The sequence below is a fragment of the Meriones unguiculatus genome, chromosome 10, assembly GCF_030254825.1.
Source record: "Meriones unguiculatus strain TT.TT164.6M chromosome 10, Bangor_MerUng_6.1, whole genome shotgun sequence".
NCBI classification, from domain to species: Eukaryota; Metazoa; Chordata; class Mammalia; order Rodentia; family Muridae; genus Meriones; species Meriones unguiculatus.
The window spans coordinates 71,111,501-71,131,480 of record NC_083358.1 but is presented as its reverse complement, the minus strand read 5'-3'; the positions used below and the strand labels follow the sequence as shown (position 1 = coordinate 71,131,480).

The 19,980-nt window shown below is 39.4% G+C and overlaps 1 protein-coding gene across 1 annotated transcript in view; it reads left to right on the top strand.

Annotated features, from left to right (window-relative positions):
- The window catches only part of Cenpe (centromere protein E), a 71,044-nt gene that overhangs the window by 26,344 nt on the left and 24,720 nt on the right, over nucleotides 1–19,980 (top strand). Inside the window, exons 17-35 of the mRNA XM_021653620.2 lie at nucleotides 460–534; nucleotides 736–855; nucleotides 1,576–1,698; nucleotides 1,781–1,937; nucleotides 2,196–2,350; nucleotides 4,319–4,633; nucleotides 4,762–5,034; nucleotides 5,143–5,298; nucleotides 6,633–6,836; nucleotides 7,880–8,038; nucleotides 10,061–10,351; nucleotides 10,469–10,624; nucleotides 11,727–12,008; nucleotides 14,225–14,383; nucleotides 14,618–14,902; nucleotides 15,452–15,739; nucleotides 16,493–16,774; nucleotides 17,870–18,028; nucleotides 19,172–19,432. Coding sequence (XP_021509295.1) covers nucleotides 460–534; nucleotides 736–855; nucleotides 1,576–1,698; nucleotides 1,781–1,937; nucleotides 2,196–2,350; nucleotides 4,319–4,633; nucleotides 4,762–5,034; nucleotides 5,143–5,298; nucleotides 6,633–6,836; nucleotides 7,880–8,038; nucleotides 10,061–10,351; nucleotides 10,469–10,624; nucleotides 11,727–12,008; nucleotides 14,225–14,383; nucleotides 14,618–14,902; nucleotides 15,452–15,739; nucleotides 16,493–16,774; nucleotides 17,870–18,028; nucleotides 19,172–19,432 — 3,900 coding nt within the window. The remainder of the gene's footprint in view (nucleotides 1–459; nucleotides 535–735; nucleotides 856–1,575; nucleotides 1,699–1,780; nucleotides 1,938–2,195; nucleotides 2,351–4,318; nucleotides 4,634–4,761; nucleotides 5,035–5,142; nucleotides 5,299–6,632; nucleotides 6,837–7,879; nucleotides 8,039–10,060; nucleotides 10,352–10,468; nucleotides 10,625–11,726; nucleotides 12,009–14,224; nucleotides 14,384–14,617; nucleotides 14,903–15,451; nucleotides 15,740–16,492; nucleotides 16,775–17,869; nucleotides 18,029–19,171; nucleotides 19,433–19,980) is intronic.

Genomic DNA, 19,980 nt, shown 5'->3' with positions numbered 1-19,980 from the left:
CCTAACTCTGCTAATTTGTGTTGTAGGTTCCGGTTTGTTTAGATAGTGCTTCTTTGACTTTTTTTAAGCTCTTATTTTATTATTTATTCCATATAGATGTGTTTGTCAGTGTGTAAGTGTTAAGTATACATGTTTGAGTATAGGTACCCATACACACATCAGATCTAGTGAAGCTGCAGTTGCAAATGGTTTTGAGCTGCCTGACATGGAGGGTCTGGAACCCAGACTTGGGTCTGCTGGAGGAAGAGCCAGTCCTCTTAACTGCTGAGCCAACTCTCCAGCTCCTATTTCCTAGACTGTAGATTAAGAGGTGCTGTTACTATAGTTTCAGCCGTTCATCTCTCAATCCCTCTGTGCTAGGTGTTTCTGAAGCAGTAAAGAATGCTTCCTTTGCTTTCCTTTTTTTTTTAAACTTTATTAACAGTTGGTTTGCTGTTTCCTGTTCATATGCTTTTACAGATGCAACTAATTCATGAAATTTCCAACTTAAAGAATTTAGTTAAACATGCAGAAGTATATAATCAAGATCTTGAGGTAAACATTTATCTTAGTATTTCTCTTTTAAGTAACTACAACTTAAAATATGTAATTAAACATAATAACAGAAAAGAGGAAGTATATTTTAAATATTAGTGACTTTTGATCAATTTAAAATTTTAAATATAAGTAATTTTTGTCATTTTTAAATTCAAATCATTTACTAAATTCAGTTTCACTGTTCTTTGATTCTTTTAGAATGAATTAAGTTCGAAAGTAGAGCTTCTTAAAGAAAAAGAGGACCAGATTAAGGACCTGCAGAAATACATAGATGCCCAGAAGGCAGAAAAGATGAAAATAGACCTGTCATGCTCATCAGTAAGTTTGTGTGATTGATTGGGGATTTCTGGTATGTGATCATAATCATCCTAGTAAATGATTACATTGAGCCAGCTGTGCTCTAAGCTTAGTTATAATCAATTTATTTATATTTACAATGAGCATAATTCTTTCTTTGATTAACAAACTATTAGTGTCATCAACATTTTACCAGTAGAGAATTGAAGTAACTACTGTAATAGTTTTAGTTTGTTTTTGTTTTTGTTTTTTTTCCTCACTGGGTCAATGTGTAAGTGGGTGAGTTGGTTGGTTGGTGGGTGGGTTGGTTTGAAACAGGGTCTCACTGTCTAGCTCTGGCTGCCTTGAAATTCAATGTGTTGTATAAGATGGCCTCTAAATTCATAGAGCTCCACCTGTGTCTGTTCCCTGAGGTCTGGGAGTAAAGATGTGTGCCACCATACCTGGCTTAAGGTTTTTATTAAATACTAACAAGCTTCTTAGGTTATATTCCAGGCATGCTGTTATGGTATAGAAAAATATAACATAAAATACATAATAAATATATAATAGACAAATATATAATAAAAATATCATAACATAAAATTTTGTGGCCAAAATCTTTTATCCTGATTTCATTTGTTTGATTACTAGCATATCTTTACCCTTTTTTCACATACACATACATAATGTGTGTTCTCCAGAGTATTTTCCAAATCTCCCAAAACTGGATCTCTTGAGTCCCTTTTGTCATCTATCTAGGAAACCACTGAAGATTTAAAACAAGTGATGCAGACTCTGTCTGATATGGATGCTGTGGCCCTTGATGCCAAGAGAGAGTCAGCCTTCCTTAGAAGTGAAAATCTGGAACTAAAAGAGAAAATTGTAGGTAACTTTTCAGATTGTATGATGATACAGCAGTTGTGATTAGTATAATGTTGCCAATTTTCAGTGTTTTTTCCAATAGAATGAACTTTCAGATTCTTGTAAGCAAATGCAAAATGACATTCAGCTGTATGAGCGTCAACTGGAGGCTAAAAAGAAAATGCAAGTTGATCTGGACAAAGAATTACAATCTGCTTTTCAAGAAATATCGAAACTCACAGCCCTGGTCGACGGCAAAGGTATCGGCACACTGACCTGGAAACTTACTAAAGGAACTATATTAAGTGCCTGCTGAGTTCTTATTTTTTAAAAGAATTTAATGTTCAGTTTAAATGTCGTTGATGTCAGTGTTCTGAAAATTTCTATGTGTGTTGCCCAAGTATGCTACATATGGGCATCATAATGAGTGAGGGTTTAAAATTATTTTTGCAGACACAACTTGAGAAAGGTGGTTCAAAATCTATTAAAAATTAGATCACTTTTTTTTGTCATCATAGGTTTACTGTCTAATTTGGAACTGGAGAAAAGGATTACTGATCTCCAAAAAGAACTAAATAAAGAGGTTGAAGAAAAAGAAACTTTGCAAAAAGAAGTTAACTTGCTCGTGGAACTGAAATCTTTGCCGTCTGAGGTAGAAATGCTGAGGAAAGAGGTAAGCAGACAGAAGACACCATAAGCATCTGCTCCAGCATACACGGAGGAGAAGTTCAATTCATGCTCTCACTTGCTCTTACTGAACTTAATAGAAAAACAATGTCTTCAAGCCTGGGGGTGGTGGCGCACACCTCTAATCACAGCGCTGAGGAGGCAGAGGCAGGCTTTCAAGGCCTTTTTTAAGTGCATAGTAACATATCCCATGCACCAGCTGTGTCTGCTCTCCAAGTGTATTTTCAGAGCTTTGGCTTAGTCTTCTTATCCACTTCTTGGTACTAGTCATATCACTGTGGTGAACAGAAAATAAGAGGGTATCTGGAGATGGTAGTTTTTGCCTATGATCCCAGCATTCAAGAGGCTGAAGTGGGTTTATTGGGAGTTCCAGACCAGCCGGGGCTACAGTATTAGACTATGACAAAAATAATTATCTGTGGCATGCTTAGCCATACATGTATGTGCTCTCCTGCTAAGGCTCAGGGAGCACCAGAATAGAAGGGATGGAAGATTATAAATTTGCAGTGTAACATTGAAGCTAACAACTCCTGTAAATTCTGTGTCCCAGGGGATCTGGCCTCCATGGACACTGCATGTAGGCAAAGTACCAACACACATAATAAAAATAAATAAATCTCAAAAAATAGCAAGGTTGACAGTTAATAATGATAGTGTTTGGAGATATTATAAATTTTCCAGGTTAGGTGAGAATGAGCCTTCAGGTTCAAGGCCTATCAGCTTTTTTCTCTCTCTACCTTTTTAAAAGAAATAAAAGTACCAATAATTTGAGTGCTTGTTGTATGGGAAATATCTTGCTAAAGAATTTGCAAGTATAAACGAGCATCTCCCAACATGTGGTTCCTGACCCTTTTAGGGCCGAGCAAACCTTTCACAGGGGTCACCTAAGACCTTCATATCAGATATTTATATTATATATCAGATAATTGCAGTAGCAAAATTATACTTATTAAGTAGCAACAAAATAGCTTTATAGTTGTGTTCGTCACACCTTGAGGAACTGTATCAAAGCATTAGGGTTGAGAGGTGCTGCTGTAAATGTCTAACAACTAAGCCCCTTTACTTCTCAGTACATGAGAAGAGCAACAGATACGATTTTTCAGACCCAAAAAGTTGTCAAGTTAGTCGCTGAGGCACACAGATGTGCCTTCTAAACCAGTAGCGAATGTGCTGTTGCCCTTCTTTTTGTGGGCTTTTTAGCTCTCTCATCTTTCCCTTTTAAAGAGATTGAACTATCCATGAATCTATTGTGCATTATCTAATCATTTAAACAATGCTTCTTAATTTTTAAAAGCATAGTTTATACGTACATTAAATTTTTAGTAATTTGACTTGAAGTCAGTGGCTTCAGTTCAGGGTGAGGTAAGTCAGATTTTGAGGAAAACCATAAAATGTCTCCCACATGGTCATGGTTAGAAAACACGGCAGTGGTGGAGCACACCTTTTGTCCCAGTGGTCAGGAGGCAGAGGCAGGCAAGTCCTCGTGAGCTTGAAGCCAGTCTGGTTTGTAGAGCAATTTGCAGGCCCCTTAGGCTACGCAGAGAAAACCTGTCTCCAAAAACTAAAATAAAAGAAAGGAAAGAAAGAAAGAGAAAGAAGGAAAGAAAAGATTTTTAAATGATAGCCTAGGAAATAGTTATCTGATAATTAAATACATGACTTTCTCCATGTATTCTTTAACTGGACCACAAAGACATCCTGAAATAGAAAGCACTGAAGATGGATTTAAACAGGCTAAGGGAAGAGTTAATGACCCAAGCATTGCCTTCCCCTGGACAGAGTGGCTGAGTGCTGGCCTAGTGAGCGTGTGCAGGCTCTGAGTTCCATCCTCAGCTGCAAGGAGAAATCACCTTTCCTCAGTCAAATCCTGGCTTAACTTAAATTGTTCCTCAAATTTGCTTCAGAGTATCTATCATATCTTGTAACATCCCTAAATCTTACTTCTTTTCCATAGCTGCATGAGAAATCTGAAGAGCTTTCTGTAATAGCAACAGAAAGAGAAAAATTGTTTTCTGAAGTAGCTCAAAAAGACAGTAGAATTCAAGGTTTACTTGAAGAGATTGGAAACGCGAAAGATGACCTTGCAGCTTCCCAGCTGACTTACAAAGGCGATGATGAAGAATGCCAGAGGCTGAGAAGCCTTCACCTGGCGCTTGAGCACGAATATGAAGTGGTACTGGAGGAGAGGGAGAGAATGAAGCAGGAAATAGGGAATCTCTCTAAAGAAGCGGAAAGCCTTGGTTTAAGTTTGGATTCCTTAAAGGCGGAGGTTGGTATATATATGCTGGTGACAAGAGGAATGGGCTTTTGTTTTCCTGAGTACTGTCTGCATATGTGTGTCCATCTCTATGTGTGATACAGTGTTCTGCTTTACTGTGCCCCACTTTTTTTTTAAAGCTTTCTCACAAGTCTCAAGAGCTTGAGCAGAAAAGAAGCGAAGGTCAAGAGAGGCTAAATGAGGTGGAGGAGCTGAGAGAACAGTTAAAAAGCAGAGATTCCAGCCTGCAGTCTGTGGAGAAGGAGAAAACTCTGCTTACTGAGAAGCTTCAAGAAACACTGGAGGAAGTGAGAGCCCTAACCCAAGAAAAGGAAGAGCTAAAGCAGCTGCAAGCCAGCCTGCAGACGGAGAGGGACCAACTTAGAAGCGACATCCAGGACACTGTGAACATAGTAAGGTTCAGCCGCTTAGAACTGCAGGAGGTCTCATACAGGATCAGTAGTAACTATAAAATCAGAGTGCTTCACATGCTAATGGAAATTGTTCTTTCTCTTACAAAGAATGTAGATACTCAAGAACAGTTGCGAAATGCTCTTGAGTCATTGAAACAACACCAAGAAACTATTAACATGCTGAAAATGAAAGCTGCTGAAGAAATGTCCAAGACTTTGCAGATAAAGGATGGGGGAGAAGCTAGAAGTGAAGTTGAGCAAAAGGTAAGGTGGGCTTTCCATATGCTTCTATAGGTGTTTCTTTAGCACCAGACAGCCTTGGTTTCCCCACAGTGATGGGCGGTAACCTGTAAGCTGAAAAAAACCTCTTGCCCCAGTTGCCCCTGACCAACTTCCCATCACAGCATCAGAAACCTAACTAGGACAGTACCCAAATGAATAAGGAAGTAGAAAATAGGAGATTTGAGGATAGAAAAAATGTTCAGAAAAAGTACTAATGTAAAAGTCCAGAGGCAACAGCGGGCTTTGAAGGTTTTGTAAAAACCTCTCAGTGTATAGGAAGACGAAATCTGAGACTAGGATTTGACACATGATCTTCAATAGAGACAAGATCATGAAGAGTATGGCACAACTACTGCAAGCATGGACTTCCCTCAGAATCTGTTTTACAACGGATTCTCCTTCAAAATGATGCCAGGCCACTCCACCCTGTGTCATAGAACATTTATTTTAAAAAGTGTTGATTTTCCAACGCTTACTTATCTGCCCGAGGAACCCTTATTTTACTTTTACGAAAGCCCGTGTATCACTTCTGTTGCTTTCTTGTTGCTATGACAAAATGCCTAACAGAAGCAATTTAAGGAAACATCTATTATTTTGCCTCTCAGTGTAAAGGCACCCACAATCTACCGTAACAGGGGAGTTACAGCAGCAGAAGTGTGAGGCGCTGGTTGAGACATACTTCCAGTCAGGAAGCAGAGAGTGGGGAGCTCAGCTCCCTTTCTCCTTTCTGTTCAGTCAAGGACCAACTCACTGACTCTACTGCCCACATTGCCCACTTTAAGACAAAGTCTCTTTTTTCTTATTCCCACTGTAATGTTACATCAGCACTCAGGGGAGTGAATGATATCTTTAACACCCCTTTTGTAACAAAAAACCAAAATATTATCATGTATAACTTAGAAAATATTTAACGAAGATATATAGACAGGAAAGGCCTATATTTTTTTATTATCTAGTCAGTTTGAATAAATATATACAGAGTCAGTTTAAACTCCCTTACTTGAAAATTGCAGTGTGTACCGCTATGACAGTTCAGTTATCGGTGACCAGGTCTGAATGCCAGTCCTGGACCACTTGAGTCCAAAGCTAGTTCTGTGCTCTCTGCATAATCTTACATCATAAATGATTTACCGCTCAAGTTTACGTTCCATAATTACCAAGTAGGGATAGTAATAATGCCTGCCTCCGGAGGTCGTAGAGGAGAGTCAGTGTGTTGATAGGTACTGGTACTTGGTACGGAATGGAAGTGACAGAGACTTTACCAATATTAAAGTAGTTATTAACTACTCAAATTCTTTATTGTATTCATATTTTAGATGGCTGACATGGTTGAAGAACAGAATCTACTGGCTGAAAACACCCAAATGTTGATTGCAGGTAGTAAGGACAATGACGTAACTGAGGAACAGAGGAAAATATGTTCTTTAATGCAGGAGAATAATGGACTCCAACAAGCACTGGAAAGTGTTATAGCAGAAAAGGAACAACTGAAGATGGACCTGAAGGAAAATATCACAGTGGTAGGCTCTGGCCCTCTACAGTTGGCCATATGTTTTGTCTGTTTAGTTTGGCTTCTATTAACTTTATTTGAGTATAATCTGCATGCAGTGAGTGTGCCATGGAAGTGTATGGCTGCATGACTTTTGGCAAATGTCTCTGCCTAATTGGTCACAGGTATTATGTGTTAACGTGGTAATAATTTGCCAGGTTGATTTCCAAGTCAGTTCTACCATTTCATGTTCCCATCAACAAACGAATAGAATTCTTGTGGCTCCGTATCTCCCTGGAACAACAATTTATATGTATTTATGCTTTCAATCTTAGCGATTTTTTTTATAATGTACCTATTTTACCTTGTCTTTCCCTTACAACAAAGGATGTTGAACATTTTTCATAAATAATTAGCCACTGACTATCCTTAATGATTTATTTTCTTCATGTTGTAATTTAGCTGGTGGGTATTATACATATTTTGTTAAATTAGTTCCTAAATGTTTCTCTTTTACTATTGTAGCTTTTAATTTTGCTTTAAATCATTCATGTTTGCCAGTATTCCCATACTTGGCTCAGTTTTTTTTTTTTTTTAATTCTGTTGCAAAGTTCTATAATCTATGGGTTGAAATTAATAATTTAGGAAATTCACTGAGGATCCAGTAGAACTTGACACTTTGTACTATTTTAATTTTCTGTATTTAGAAGTATCTGGTTTATCAACAAACTGAATGAAAATGAGCATGCAAGCACAAAGCGTATTCTTTCTCTGACTTGTTCTGCTTTGGTGATCTTATACAAGCATGTTGCTGTGTGGTCTTAATAATGAATTAGCCCACATCCACCATTGTGAGTTGACTGGTCATTGATCAGTGCTTAAATCTAGTCATAAAAGCATAAGAAAAACATGTCACTTTAATCTCTCTGGCCACTGAAAGCAGACTAACATCTCTTTACAGTTGTCTTTTTCTACAGAGTTTCACTTTGCTTTATTCATTTTGAGTCAAAACACTTTTGTAAAGGCAAGCTAATAATATAAATTGTAATCTAGAACTTTTTTTTTAAACTCTAGAGTATTGAAAACCAGGAAGAATTAAGGATTCTTAGAGATGAACTTAAAAGGCAACAAGAGCTGGCTGTTCAGGAAAAAGATCATGCCACAGAGAAGAGTGAGGAGCTCTCCAGGGCACGTGAAAGATTGGCAGAAGTAGAAGAAGAGTTAAAGGAAAAGGTGAACTTCCAATGCCATCTTCTTGACTGTTCTGACTGCACATTTTGCTAATAAATCCTGATTCCTCCATCTTAAGTCTCTCCAAAATGGGGAAGTATCAATGCTCACAGTTTGACATTTCAATTTGAATTAAATTCTTAGTTAACATCCCTTGCAAAGATCATATAATTATAGCATCTTTAGGTGAGAGGCAGGCAGCCTTATATGGTCTAATTTAATCATACAGTATTGCCATCCATCAAATATTTATTGAGTACTGTCAAGGATTAGACCCTCTCCTGAGTACTTGAGATATTTTAGTTAACAAACAAAAGTTCTTCCCATGTGGATCTCTGTTAGTGTATCTCTGAAACATATGTCCACTCACATCACCGTATTGGATGCTAGCAGGATCCTGAATTAATGCTAAAAGAGAAGTGCTGTCAGAGACATATGTAACCTGAGACAATGAGAAGTGACTGTGAGTGACTCTACACTCACAAGTTCCTTCGTTTAAGATGAGGAAAGCACCATCACTGGATTGCATACTGCAGGTTGTGTCATTGTTCTGAGAAGTAGGCTATTTTTTTTATCCTGATCGTTTTTATAAATCATATAACTGAGTTTACTATAAAACTTTGTGTTTCTCTCTCTTTCTCTCTCTCTTGCTTTGTTTTGTTTTTTTCAAGACAAGGTTTCTCTGTGTAGACTTGGTTGACCTGGACTTACTCTGTAGACCAGGCTGGGCCAGAACTCACAGAGATCTGCCTACCTCTGTCTCCCCCAGGGCTGGGATTATGGGTGCACACCACCGTGCCTCGCTTTCTTGTGTGTTTTTTGTACTCTTCCAGGAAGTGAAATCAACAGCTGGTAAAAGTTGATGCTTCTGAGTTTATTTGGACTACCCCTAAGCATCCTGTTAAAGATAGATAGATAGATAGATAGATAGATAGATAGATAGATAGATAGATAGATAAGCATCCTGTTAAAAGTAGATAGATAGATAGATAGATAGATAGATAGATAGATAGATAGATAGATAGATAGATAGACAGATAGATAAGAACTTTAATGTGATGGGAAGCCAGGCATGGTGACTCAGCTTGGAGGCTGAAGCAGGGTGATCAGTATAAATTTGGTACCAGCCTGGACCTCATAATGTGTTCCAAGCCAGCCTAGACTACAAAATGAGATTCTGTCTCTAAATAAACAAATGATATGTGTATAGTATTGATTTATATCATAGAGAATTGTGCTTATTTGGAATCTATATTTGTATACTTAACTAATCTCTTTTTTCTCATTTCACCTTGCTTCTTTGATCAAGCTATATATGTTTCCAAAGTAATACTAAAATTATGATAAAGTCAGTGGCTTACAAGACAGAAAAACATTCTATCACTGTTGTTGTTTGTTTGTTGAGACAGGGTCTCACTCTGTAGCTCTGGCTGTCCTGGAACTCACTATGCAGACCAGGCTGGCCTCCACCTCACAGAATCTGCTGGCCTCTGCCTCCCCAGTGCTAGAATTAAAGCAGTGTGCCCTGTGCCTCCGCATGTGCCACTAGTACCATTCTTGATCTCTAGCGTTTAAAAGTTGAAGCATCTGTATCATTCCTTTTGATGGCTGAAGGAAGAGTCCCTTTTACTCTAACTAGTGTCCAGCATCTTCCAGCTGCTCTGGAAGTGTAGCACTCCAGTCTCTGAAGCTATTTTCTCATAACCTGCTTTTCCAGGTTTCTCTGTGCCCTTCTCTGTCTTTGGTTTGAGGGTCCCTGGTTTGAGGGACCACTGTACTCCAAAAGAACCTAGTCTCGCCACTTATATCCTTATATCACCCAACTATATCCTTAAAAGTCCATTTCCAAACACGTTCATACTCTGGGTTTCTAGATAGTCTGGAATTGTTTAACCCACCATAAGCATTGTGTCTAAGCCTAGTTTACTTTTAATGCTGCTTGTCCATTTCCACTGAGGTAGACTGTTAAAAAAAATATAGCCAAATATCAGCAACATGATAATTATAAAAATTGTATCTCCTAAGAACCAGAAACTCCAAGAGATAACACAGCAACTTCTAAGTACACAAGCGGATATGAGTAAGATGCAGGAAAAGATGATTGAAATGGAGAACTTAAAGAATGAATTTAAGAACCAAGGGTTGGCATTGGAACGCATGGAAACAGAGAGACTTGAGTTGGCTCAGAAGCTTAATGAAAATTATGAGAAGACGAAATCTATAACTAAAGAAAGAAATGATCTAAAGGAATTGCAGAAGTCATTTGAAGTAGAAAGACAACAACTTAAAGAGTATGCAAGAGAAATCGAAGCTGCGGTAAGTAATGCCATAGCCTCTTCTTTCTCTGTTTCTTTAGTAGCCATTCAGCTGGAAAAAGGGAGGCGGTGTTGGGGAAATGCTATAAAATTCTTTACGTTTCACTTACTGACCAAGGGCCTACAAACAAAAGAAGAACTAAACATTGCTCACATGAAACTAAAAGAGCACCAAGAAGTCATCGAAGAGCTAAGAAGAAGCATTTCTGAGAAAGAAGCTCAAACAGCCAGCACTCAGGACACAGAAAAGTCTGATGCCAAGTTACAACAAAAGGTATGTCATGTCCTCATGTCCTTGGCCACTTCTTCCTTTCTTCTTTGAAGGAAAATAAGTAGCTATGGATTGTTTGTTGGTAAGAATTTGTCAGCTATCTACTGTGGCAAACACAGTCTGGGCTGGCACACATGTATAATCTTAGTACTTGGGGGTAGAGCAGGACCATGAGGAGTTCAAGACCAGCCTAGCCTCCACAGAAAGTTTGAGGCTAGCCTGAGCTATATAAGACCTGTCTCGAAAAAGAAAAACAGTGGTAACAGAGGAACAAAAATCCACATTGGTTTATAGTAGAAAGAAATACCTAATGAATGAGCGATCAAATGAACAAAATACTATCAAATAATTGTAAATGCCATGGAAAAGATATTGGGATAACTGGACCAATCCGTTTTTAAAACCTACTCTCTGCCAACCATTGAAACTATTGTGTATACGTTTTCAACTGATGTAGCAAATATAGAAATACGATATTTAATAGAAATACAAAGTTCCATTGTTCCACTAGCAAACTAGTTAAATGGGAAATCAGTGTGCACACACTTGGTAGCATTTGGATTCACCAAAAGATGGAGACTATACATACTGGAATATTCATAAACACCTATGACAACTTTTTTTGCTTATATTTTGGGAACCAGTCTGGAAATTAAGCCGGTAACTTACTGAGTTAATAGTGTGATGATTATATATAAATGTTGGTTCACTTTGGGTCTACACTGAAGCGAAAGGAGACAGATTGAAACTAGACATCATATAGAGTCAAAATGGATTGAGAGTGAATGAGTACATAATAGAGGCTTATCTCAGGGAGACTCTAAGGTTCAAGGCCACTTTCTCTGCTGGTAAAATTTCCTGACCTTTTCCATTAAAAAAATGTAGTTTTGGGGCTGGAGAGATGGCTCAGCGGTCAAGAGCCCTGGCTGCTCTTTCAAAGGTCCTGAGTTCAATTCCCAGCAACCACATGGTGGCTCATAACCACCCATAATGAAATCTAATGCCCTCTTCTGGCATGGAGGTATACATGCAGATAGAGCACTCACATACATTTAAAAAATGTAGTTTTCAGATGGTAAACTTGTGCTTTCTCAACTATCCCAAGATCCCAGTGCTGCAAGAGCTACTTCCTAATGTGAGAGAAGCCACAGAGAGTTCAGGAAAGGAGAATGAGCTGGAGACCCTGGAAGAGCACTCTGGAACAGTGGACTCTGCACCACCGGAGAGCATAGAAACAGAAAGGCTTGGGCTCACCAGGAAACTTGAAGAAAGTCAGGAAGCAATCAGCTGTCTCACCAAAGAGAGAGACGACCTGAAAATAACACAAGAAGCACTTCAGGCCGAGTGTGCCCAGCTGAGAGAAGAGGCCAGAAAAACTTTAGCTAAGGTGAGTTTTTGTTTACCTTGGTTTTCTGAGACAGTCTCAAGTAGCCAGACTTGGTCTTGAATGCATAATTCTCCTGCCTCTGCTCCCCCAGGCCGTGGTATAGTCATGTGTACTACTATGCTTGGGTAAAATGGGTTCCTTTTTTTCTACTTACTAGTGTTTTTTCAGAATTAAGTTGTAACACATTGCTTGTGTCACATTTAAAATCTACTACTAACTTTCTGAAAATGTTTCCTAATTGTGGAGTGACTGGAAACAGAATAATTAAAAAATGGTACTAACTATAAAGAGACAATTGAAACTTTTAGAATATATTTTCTCTTGAGTGTCCAAAACTGACTTAAAAGAATCAGTGCTTTAATCACAGAAAAAGTAAACCAGAAAAAAGTTTTCTTTCTTTGAAAACACCCCCCCACCACCACCACCACCACACACACACATACAACCCCATTTTCTGCCATGCCTGATGAAGGGAACTAACTCTTGGGACTTTGGGTAGCTGTGACAGGACTGTATCAAGGCCAGGCCGAGCCAAACAAGTCAGATTCTGCTTTACCAATATTCCTGTCTTCACTGCTTTTGTTAGAAACCTGGAAATCATCCCTACTCTTCCTTTGTCTTCCCGTCACTCACTCTGTAATGCAGTTTCTGTACATTGTGTGTTTGTGTGCAGGTGCTCATACGCATGTAACCAACATTAAAACCCTCCCGTTTTTCTATCCACATTATCAACACCACATTATCAATATAGGATCACCATTATTTCCTTGTCTCTCCCCACATTCACTTTGTTTTAGGTCTGTTTTTATTATGTTATGTGTATGTGTGTTTTGCCTGCTTGTATGTCTGTTTACCACATGTGTGCCTGATGCTCGAGGAGGTGATGAGCCTCCACATGCATGCTGGGAATTGAACCCAGGTCCTTTTCAACATCAAGTGCTCTTAACCACTGAGCCAACTCCCCAGCCCTGCTAATTCATTCTTACACATGACTAACACAGTTGCCATTCTGGGACAGAGTGTTTCCTTCTTGAACTTGTTTACTGTATTACTGTGATCCGTGAGTCCCAGGACCATTGACCCCACTAGTGTCTTGCCTTCCTTAGATGCTCTTCTATAATCTTATATACGTCTCAGGACTTCTAATGCTCCAATCATCCCCCCCCACCTGGAGTACTTACACACCTTTGTGTAACCAGTGTTTTCATTCTTCAACTCTCGGGTTTCTTTCCCCTAGGAAGCCCTTCCTAATGACCCACGATACTAAGTATGCCAGGCATCAATGGCCTGAATAGCCTAGCTCCTCAGTTTGGGGAGATTCGGCATGGTATCTGTCTTTCTCCTTAAAGTATGATTCGGGCAGAAGCCATGGGGCTGGGGGACAAAAAGCCTTTATCTAATGGGCTGTTTGACAATAAAGTGAGCTCTTAGTTAAAGCATGTTAGCTACCTGAAGAATGGGAGAATGTGGAAAGATTACTCTGTAAATGAGCCATTGGATCCTATCTCCATTACATAAGAAAATGCCTTAATTTCTTTTCTTCTATAATTGTCTTTAGCTATCAAATGTATTGTCTTGGAATTCTCTTAAGGTGCAAGAAGCTCTGCACAAAACAGTCTCTCAGTGTGGAAGGCAAGGACAGTGAGTTTACTAAAGTAGTGAGTGGGGCGGGACAACAAAGGGAGAGTGCAAAGGCAGAGAGTCAGCATCAAGTATCGCTGAGAAGAGAAACAGAAATGCTCAAATTGGTAAAAGAAGAAATATTTAGAGTTAATATTTAGGATTACTCTGGTTTAGTAAAGAGATGTTTACAGATTCTCTTCCATGAACCAGGACTTCACCAGCCCTGAGTAGATGCTTAGGTTTCTAGTACTAGGTGTTCTTTCCCTCTTGTTGGGCTGGTCTGAAGTCCAATTAGAGAGCTGTTGGTTACCGCCAAGCTATGTGTGCCAGCACTGTACCCTTGGGGTTACTGTGTCATGCAGGTTAAAGGTGAGAGATGGATTGCTGTGCCTGCAGCGGGTTCTCCGGGCAGAGCGCGAGCAGTCCCTGCATCTCAGAAAAGTCACCGCTGAAATAGTTTCCTCTATGCATGGTGCTTCTCAAGAGACTTGACAAGCAAAGCTTTTCCTTATGACCAAATCTTTTCAAAAAGGGAGTTAGTTATGCTATGATGGTTATGTTTCTATGTCTTCTACTTTTCTTTAATATTAAAGCATCTAGAAACTGAAGAGGAACTTAACCTTGCTCAACGTTGCCTGAAAGATCAAGAGAACAAAATTGACACACTAATAGTGAGCCTCTCCCAAAAAGAAACTGAGCTGTCAAGTATTCAGGCACAACTAGAGTCAACCACTGATGAACTAGAGAGAAAGGTAAATTGAAGGCAAGAAGCAGTGGGAGGAATTGAGGCAGTTGCTACAGTGAAGACCACTGTTTTAGCACTGAATTATTTTGGAACCTATTTTGTACTTTTCTTTAAAATAGTTGAGAGGGAGAGAGAAAGAGTGTGTGTGTGTGTGTGTGTGTGTGTGTGTGTGTGTGTGTGTGTGTGAATGTGTGTGAATGTTAATACCTGTGCTGATAACTTATTTTGTCATTGATTGAAGGTTCAAGAGCTCTATAAGAAACAGGAACAACTTAATGTAAAAGAAACCAATGAGGCTCAGGGGAAAATGAATGAACTAGACCAAGTCAAGGCGCTTCTCTTGGCCAAAGACTCGACACTACAGAGTATAGAGAGTGACAGGCTCCAACTGAATAAACAACTTGAAGAAAGTCAAGAGGAAATAAAAGTTCTAATTAGAGAAAGAGAAGAACTGAAAAGAACACAGGAGACTCTTCGTGTGGAAAGTGAGCAACAGAAAGAAAAGATTCAAGAAATTGGTGCTAAGGTAAATCTCCACCTGCTAATTTGGGGAAAACAAAATAAGACTAAGATGATTGTGATGTCATCTTTTGAGGTTTATTTTTTTTTTCTGTAATGATAAAAATGAACTAAAAACTGTTCGTTTTCATCTGAATGACTGTATAGAAAGTGCTATTTCAAGGAATAATAGGAAAGACAGATCAAGCAGTGGTACCCAGAGGGATGTAGGAGAGTCAAATGCTGACTAACAGGAGAAAGGTCTTCCTTGTTAAGTAGAAAATGATGTCTACCTAGTTTTTCTTTCCCTTACCCTTTCATCAAAGAAATCATGGCAGACATTGCACTAAAATGTACAGGCACTGTGGCACACACCTGTAATCCCAGCACTCAGGGAAACAGAGGCAGGCGGATCTCTGGTTGTTTGAGGACAGCCAAGGCTACACAGAGAAACCCTTTCTCGAAAAACCAATAATAATAATATAAAAGATTTGCCTTGATTTAGGAATACGTCTTCTTTTCTCTTAAACAACCCACTGCTGTGTACCTGTGACCTAACTTGTTTTATTTTTCTCAGCTCCAAGACCTTCAGGACAAAGAGTATGAATGTCTTATGATGAAGGCTATTAATGAGACTCAAGGATATAGATGTGAAGTAGACCGCTTGAATGAGCAGTTGGAGTCCCAGAAATCAAGTCTGGAAAAAGTGGAAGCACAGAAAGTAAACTTGACTCAAAGACTTCATGAAACCCTTGAAGAAATGAGATCTATAGCGAAAGAAAGAGATGAGCTTTGGAGTGTGGAGAAGCGCCTCACAGTAGAGAGAGACCAACTGAAGGAGAGCCTTGAAGAAACAGTAACCAGAGTGAGTTGCCATCTTCCAGGCATCATGCAACCTTAACGTTCTAAAGACTGCTGGGTGTCAGGGTGGGCAGAAGTAGGAACTTAGCCCTGAAGAGTTTAGGTGTAGCTTTTTGCAGCATACATTCTCACAGCTGTGCGACAATATTTGTAGGTATTCACACTGACTATTAGTAGAGACCTCAATAAGTACATCACGTTTGGCTCATGGCATGCTGTACCTTGGATAACAAAGCAGGCTGACGCACACTGGTGGCGCCCCTTCCTGGGAAAAGATCAGCTGACAGTGGTTTATGGAGAGTAGGTGGTCATACCCAAAGCTCCAGAGAGTGGAGTCCAGGAGGCCTCAGGCAGAACAAGAGGACTTTACTTCTTTTTGTTCTCCTGCTGTTTGAAATGTATTTCTGTCAGTGGCCTTCCTTCTCTCTTAATTTGAAGAAAAAGGAGGAGGAGCTAAGAGCACACACATCTACGTGAGCGCCAAGAAACACCCAGCAGGCTCACTGAGGTTGTGTCTCATAAAACACATGGGATAGCACGCATTCAGGGGGACTTAGTACACACAAATGCTGCTGTAGACGCTCAGGTATTCTTAACTTGAATAATCAGGAGATGAATCAGCTCTGTATGCTGAAACAGGCTGTGAACATGTCTAAATTACCTGAAGGCACAGATTTGCTGATTCAATTTTAACACTGTTGTTTGGGGGTTTTGTCTGTATGTTCAATACTCTAACTTATCATATGATCATCTTAAGAGCCAAGAACTCCAGGAAAAAAACCACCAACTTTCTCAAGTAGAAGCTGATCTCAGGGATACTATGGATCAAATGGAGCAATTGAAGAAGCAGCTAGAAGCCCAGAATTCAACTCTGGAGAGCACAGAAATAGAGAAGTTAAAATTGACTCAACAACTTTATGAAAACCTTGAAGAAATAAGACTTGTCACTAAAGAGAATGATGGCCTAAAAATTATGCACGAAGCCCTCAGAACAGAGCAAGAACAACTAAGGGAAAGTCTTCGACAAACAGAAGCGAGTGTAAGTTCCCATTCCTACCCTGGCAAGTCTCCAGATCACCTCCAAGAAGTAACGAGTCCTTCATGGTAACAGGAATAATAATCTTTTAGGCAAGCGGCTTGCTATTCCTGAACTTTTTTAATTCAGCGTGTCTTTATGGACTTTTATCCTAGACCTGTCTTGAGTCAGTTGTTATGTATGCATATGAATGTATGCATAAACATATATACATATCTATATACATAAACATATACACAGACTCCAAAGATGCTTGGTTATAGTAGTTCGTGATTGAAATAGGAAGCAACCTAAATGTATCTTAGAAAGAAACTGGTAAATATAAGCAATATGCTATGCAAGTCCTTAGAAAACGTTGCTCTCAATGTCCTGTTCAGCAGCTCAGAAAAATTCAGAGGGAAGCAGTTTGGTATGTAAAATGTGGGTGATGTGTTGGCTTCTTCAAGTAGGTGTATGGGGGACTAAAACAGGAAGAAAAGGACTGTGAATTTCCAATGATAAAGAATATTAAGGCATAAAAGCAGGCCCATGTTGTGGTTCACTGGGAAAAGCAACTGCTGCACAAGCCTAGTGATCTGAACTCAGTCTAAAGTACCTGTTAAAGGAAGGGAGGAAATAGACACCACAGCCTGTCCCCTGACTTTATGGGAAGCTACACGCAACAACAATAATAAATATTAATAAATAAATAATGATAAGTAAAATGTTTAAGGTAAATTGTTTAAAAGAAGTAAAAGCAGGGCTGGAGATATGGCTCAGCAGTTAAGAGCATTTTCTACTCTTCCAGAGGTCCTAAGTGCAATTCCCAGCAACCACATGGTGGCTCCCAACCACCTATACTGGGATCTGATGCCCTCTTCTGGCGCGCAGGTGTACATGTAGATAAGCACTCATATATGTAAAATAAATAAATCTTAAAAATGATTATTAAAAAAAGTAAAAGCTACTGACTGTTATGAATACAAGGTCCTGAGTTCAATCCCCAGTTCCACAACAACAAAAAAAAAGAGTAAAACATGATTATTTTTTTACTAAGAAAATAAATCACTTATTTTTTAAAAATACTATCTAATATTAAATACGTTCCTGTTTTAAAAGGATCTGGAAAAGCAAGAGAAACTAAGAATTGCTCACATGGATCTGAAAGAACACCAAGAAACCATTGACAGACTCAGAGGGACTGTCTCTAAGAAGACTGATGAAGTATCAAATATGAAAATGGAATTAGAAAATGCAAATATTAAGTTACAAGAAAAGGTATTGATTGGTCAACCCATTTGTTCATGCATTACAAGCTTTGGATTATAAAGGTTCAGCCACACTGGGAAACAGTTTGACAGTATTCACTGTAAGGCCTGGCATTTCCGTTTCTTGGGTGGGTACTAAAAGGAAAAGGACATTCTTTTCCATAGCCTACGAGAATTTTCAGAGCAGCTTTATTCAAAATAGTAGGAAATGAGAACAACTTAAATACCAGCAGATGAATGGATGACTATATTGTCATTGTAAGTTCAGAAGGAAACAAAACTGATCCAGAATGCTAAAGGTCTGAATATTTGCCTTGAGAAAAGGATACATAGATGTTTTCTGGGCTGCTGGAAATGCTATGGTTTTATAGTCGTATGCGTATGCCAAGAATAACTGCCATGTAGTGGTAGCAGACACCTTTAATCCCAGCATTTGGGAGGCAGAGGCAGGTGGATCTCTGAGTTAGAGGCCAGCCTTGTAGACCAAATGAGTTCCAGGATAGCCAGAGCTACACAGAGAAACCCTGTCTGAAAAAAAAATAAATAAAAAACTGAACTCTACATTTAAGATGAGTATACTTTATGTGTGTGTTCTGCCTCAAAGAGAAAGCTGCGTGCTTTTAGCAAAACAGTGATAGAAATAACATGGAACAATTACTTTCTCAGTCAATTTAGAAACTTCTTTCTCCCTCCTCACCCCCTGGAGCCTACTGGGATTAAAGGCATGAATGACCACTCCCAGAAAAAACTATTCCATTCTGGCCTGGAGGGGTGGCTCAGCAGCTAAGAGGCTCTGCTCTCGGAGAGGGCCTGAGCTCACTGTGCAGCATCCGTGTCAGGTGGCTCACAGCCTGGCCCCACTCATACGCATGTAAGCACGCATGCACGTAATGAAAAATGAGACAAGCTTTCTTGAGCTGGAGAGATGGCTCAGTAGTCCTTCAAGAGGACCCAGGTTTGATTCCCACAACCTACGTGGCAGCTCACAACTGTCTTTTACCTCCAGTCCCAGGAGATCTGACATACTCTTCTGACTTCCATGGCTTCCAGACATGTAGGCAAAACATTCTTAGCCATAAAACGAAGTTAAAAAATCAAAAATAAAGGTTTCTTTTAAAAGGGTCTGAATCCTAATGTGATTTTATGTTTTCAGGTTCAAGAACTTAAGACAAATGAGCTTCAACTTGTTAAGTTAAAAGCAGAAGCCATTGAAACCCAGAAGCAACTCAAGGAGCAGGGTTTAACTCTGAATAACATAGAGATGGAGAATTTAAATCTGGCTCAGAAGCTTCATGAAAACCTTGAAGAAATGAAATCTATAATAAAAGAAAGAGATAATCTAAAGAGAATTGAGGAGCTACTCAAGGCAGAGAGAGACCAGCTCAAAGAAGACCTGAGGGAAAACGTGCACAAGGTGAGTGTGTGTGTCTTCCTGTCTAGAAACAGTACTCTTGGAAATGCAAGATCCAAGGGTGAAACACCCTCCCTGACTCTGTGTGTGTGCGTGTGTGTGTGTGTGTGTGTGTGTGTGTGTGTGTGTGTGCATGCGCGCGCTGCTACCACAATGGCTAGAATAGGGGTGTTGGATCTCTTGGAATTAAAAACAAGTGTTCCTAATGGCTGAGCAGCCATCTTTCCAGCTCAGCAGTGTCTCTTTGAAAACTCACCAGTGCACACGGTACAGCTTCCCACTTCTAGGCGTTTCCCCTACCCGTATATTCACTGATTGGGCAAGAATCCAACGCCATTCAGGTTAGAGTGATTTGTGGTGACCAAAATCTAGAAGCAAGCCAAGCTGAATGGGGTTCATCTGTACACTGGAATTCTAAACCTGGCATTATTTTTGTGATACTGACCTTAAAAGATAGTGATAGAGAAAAACATGTCAGGGAATTCAGTGGGAGCGGCCTTAAGGGGAAAAGTAGGTCAAACTTGCGCCATGTCCTTTGGCCCTCTTGTATG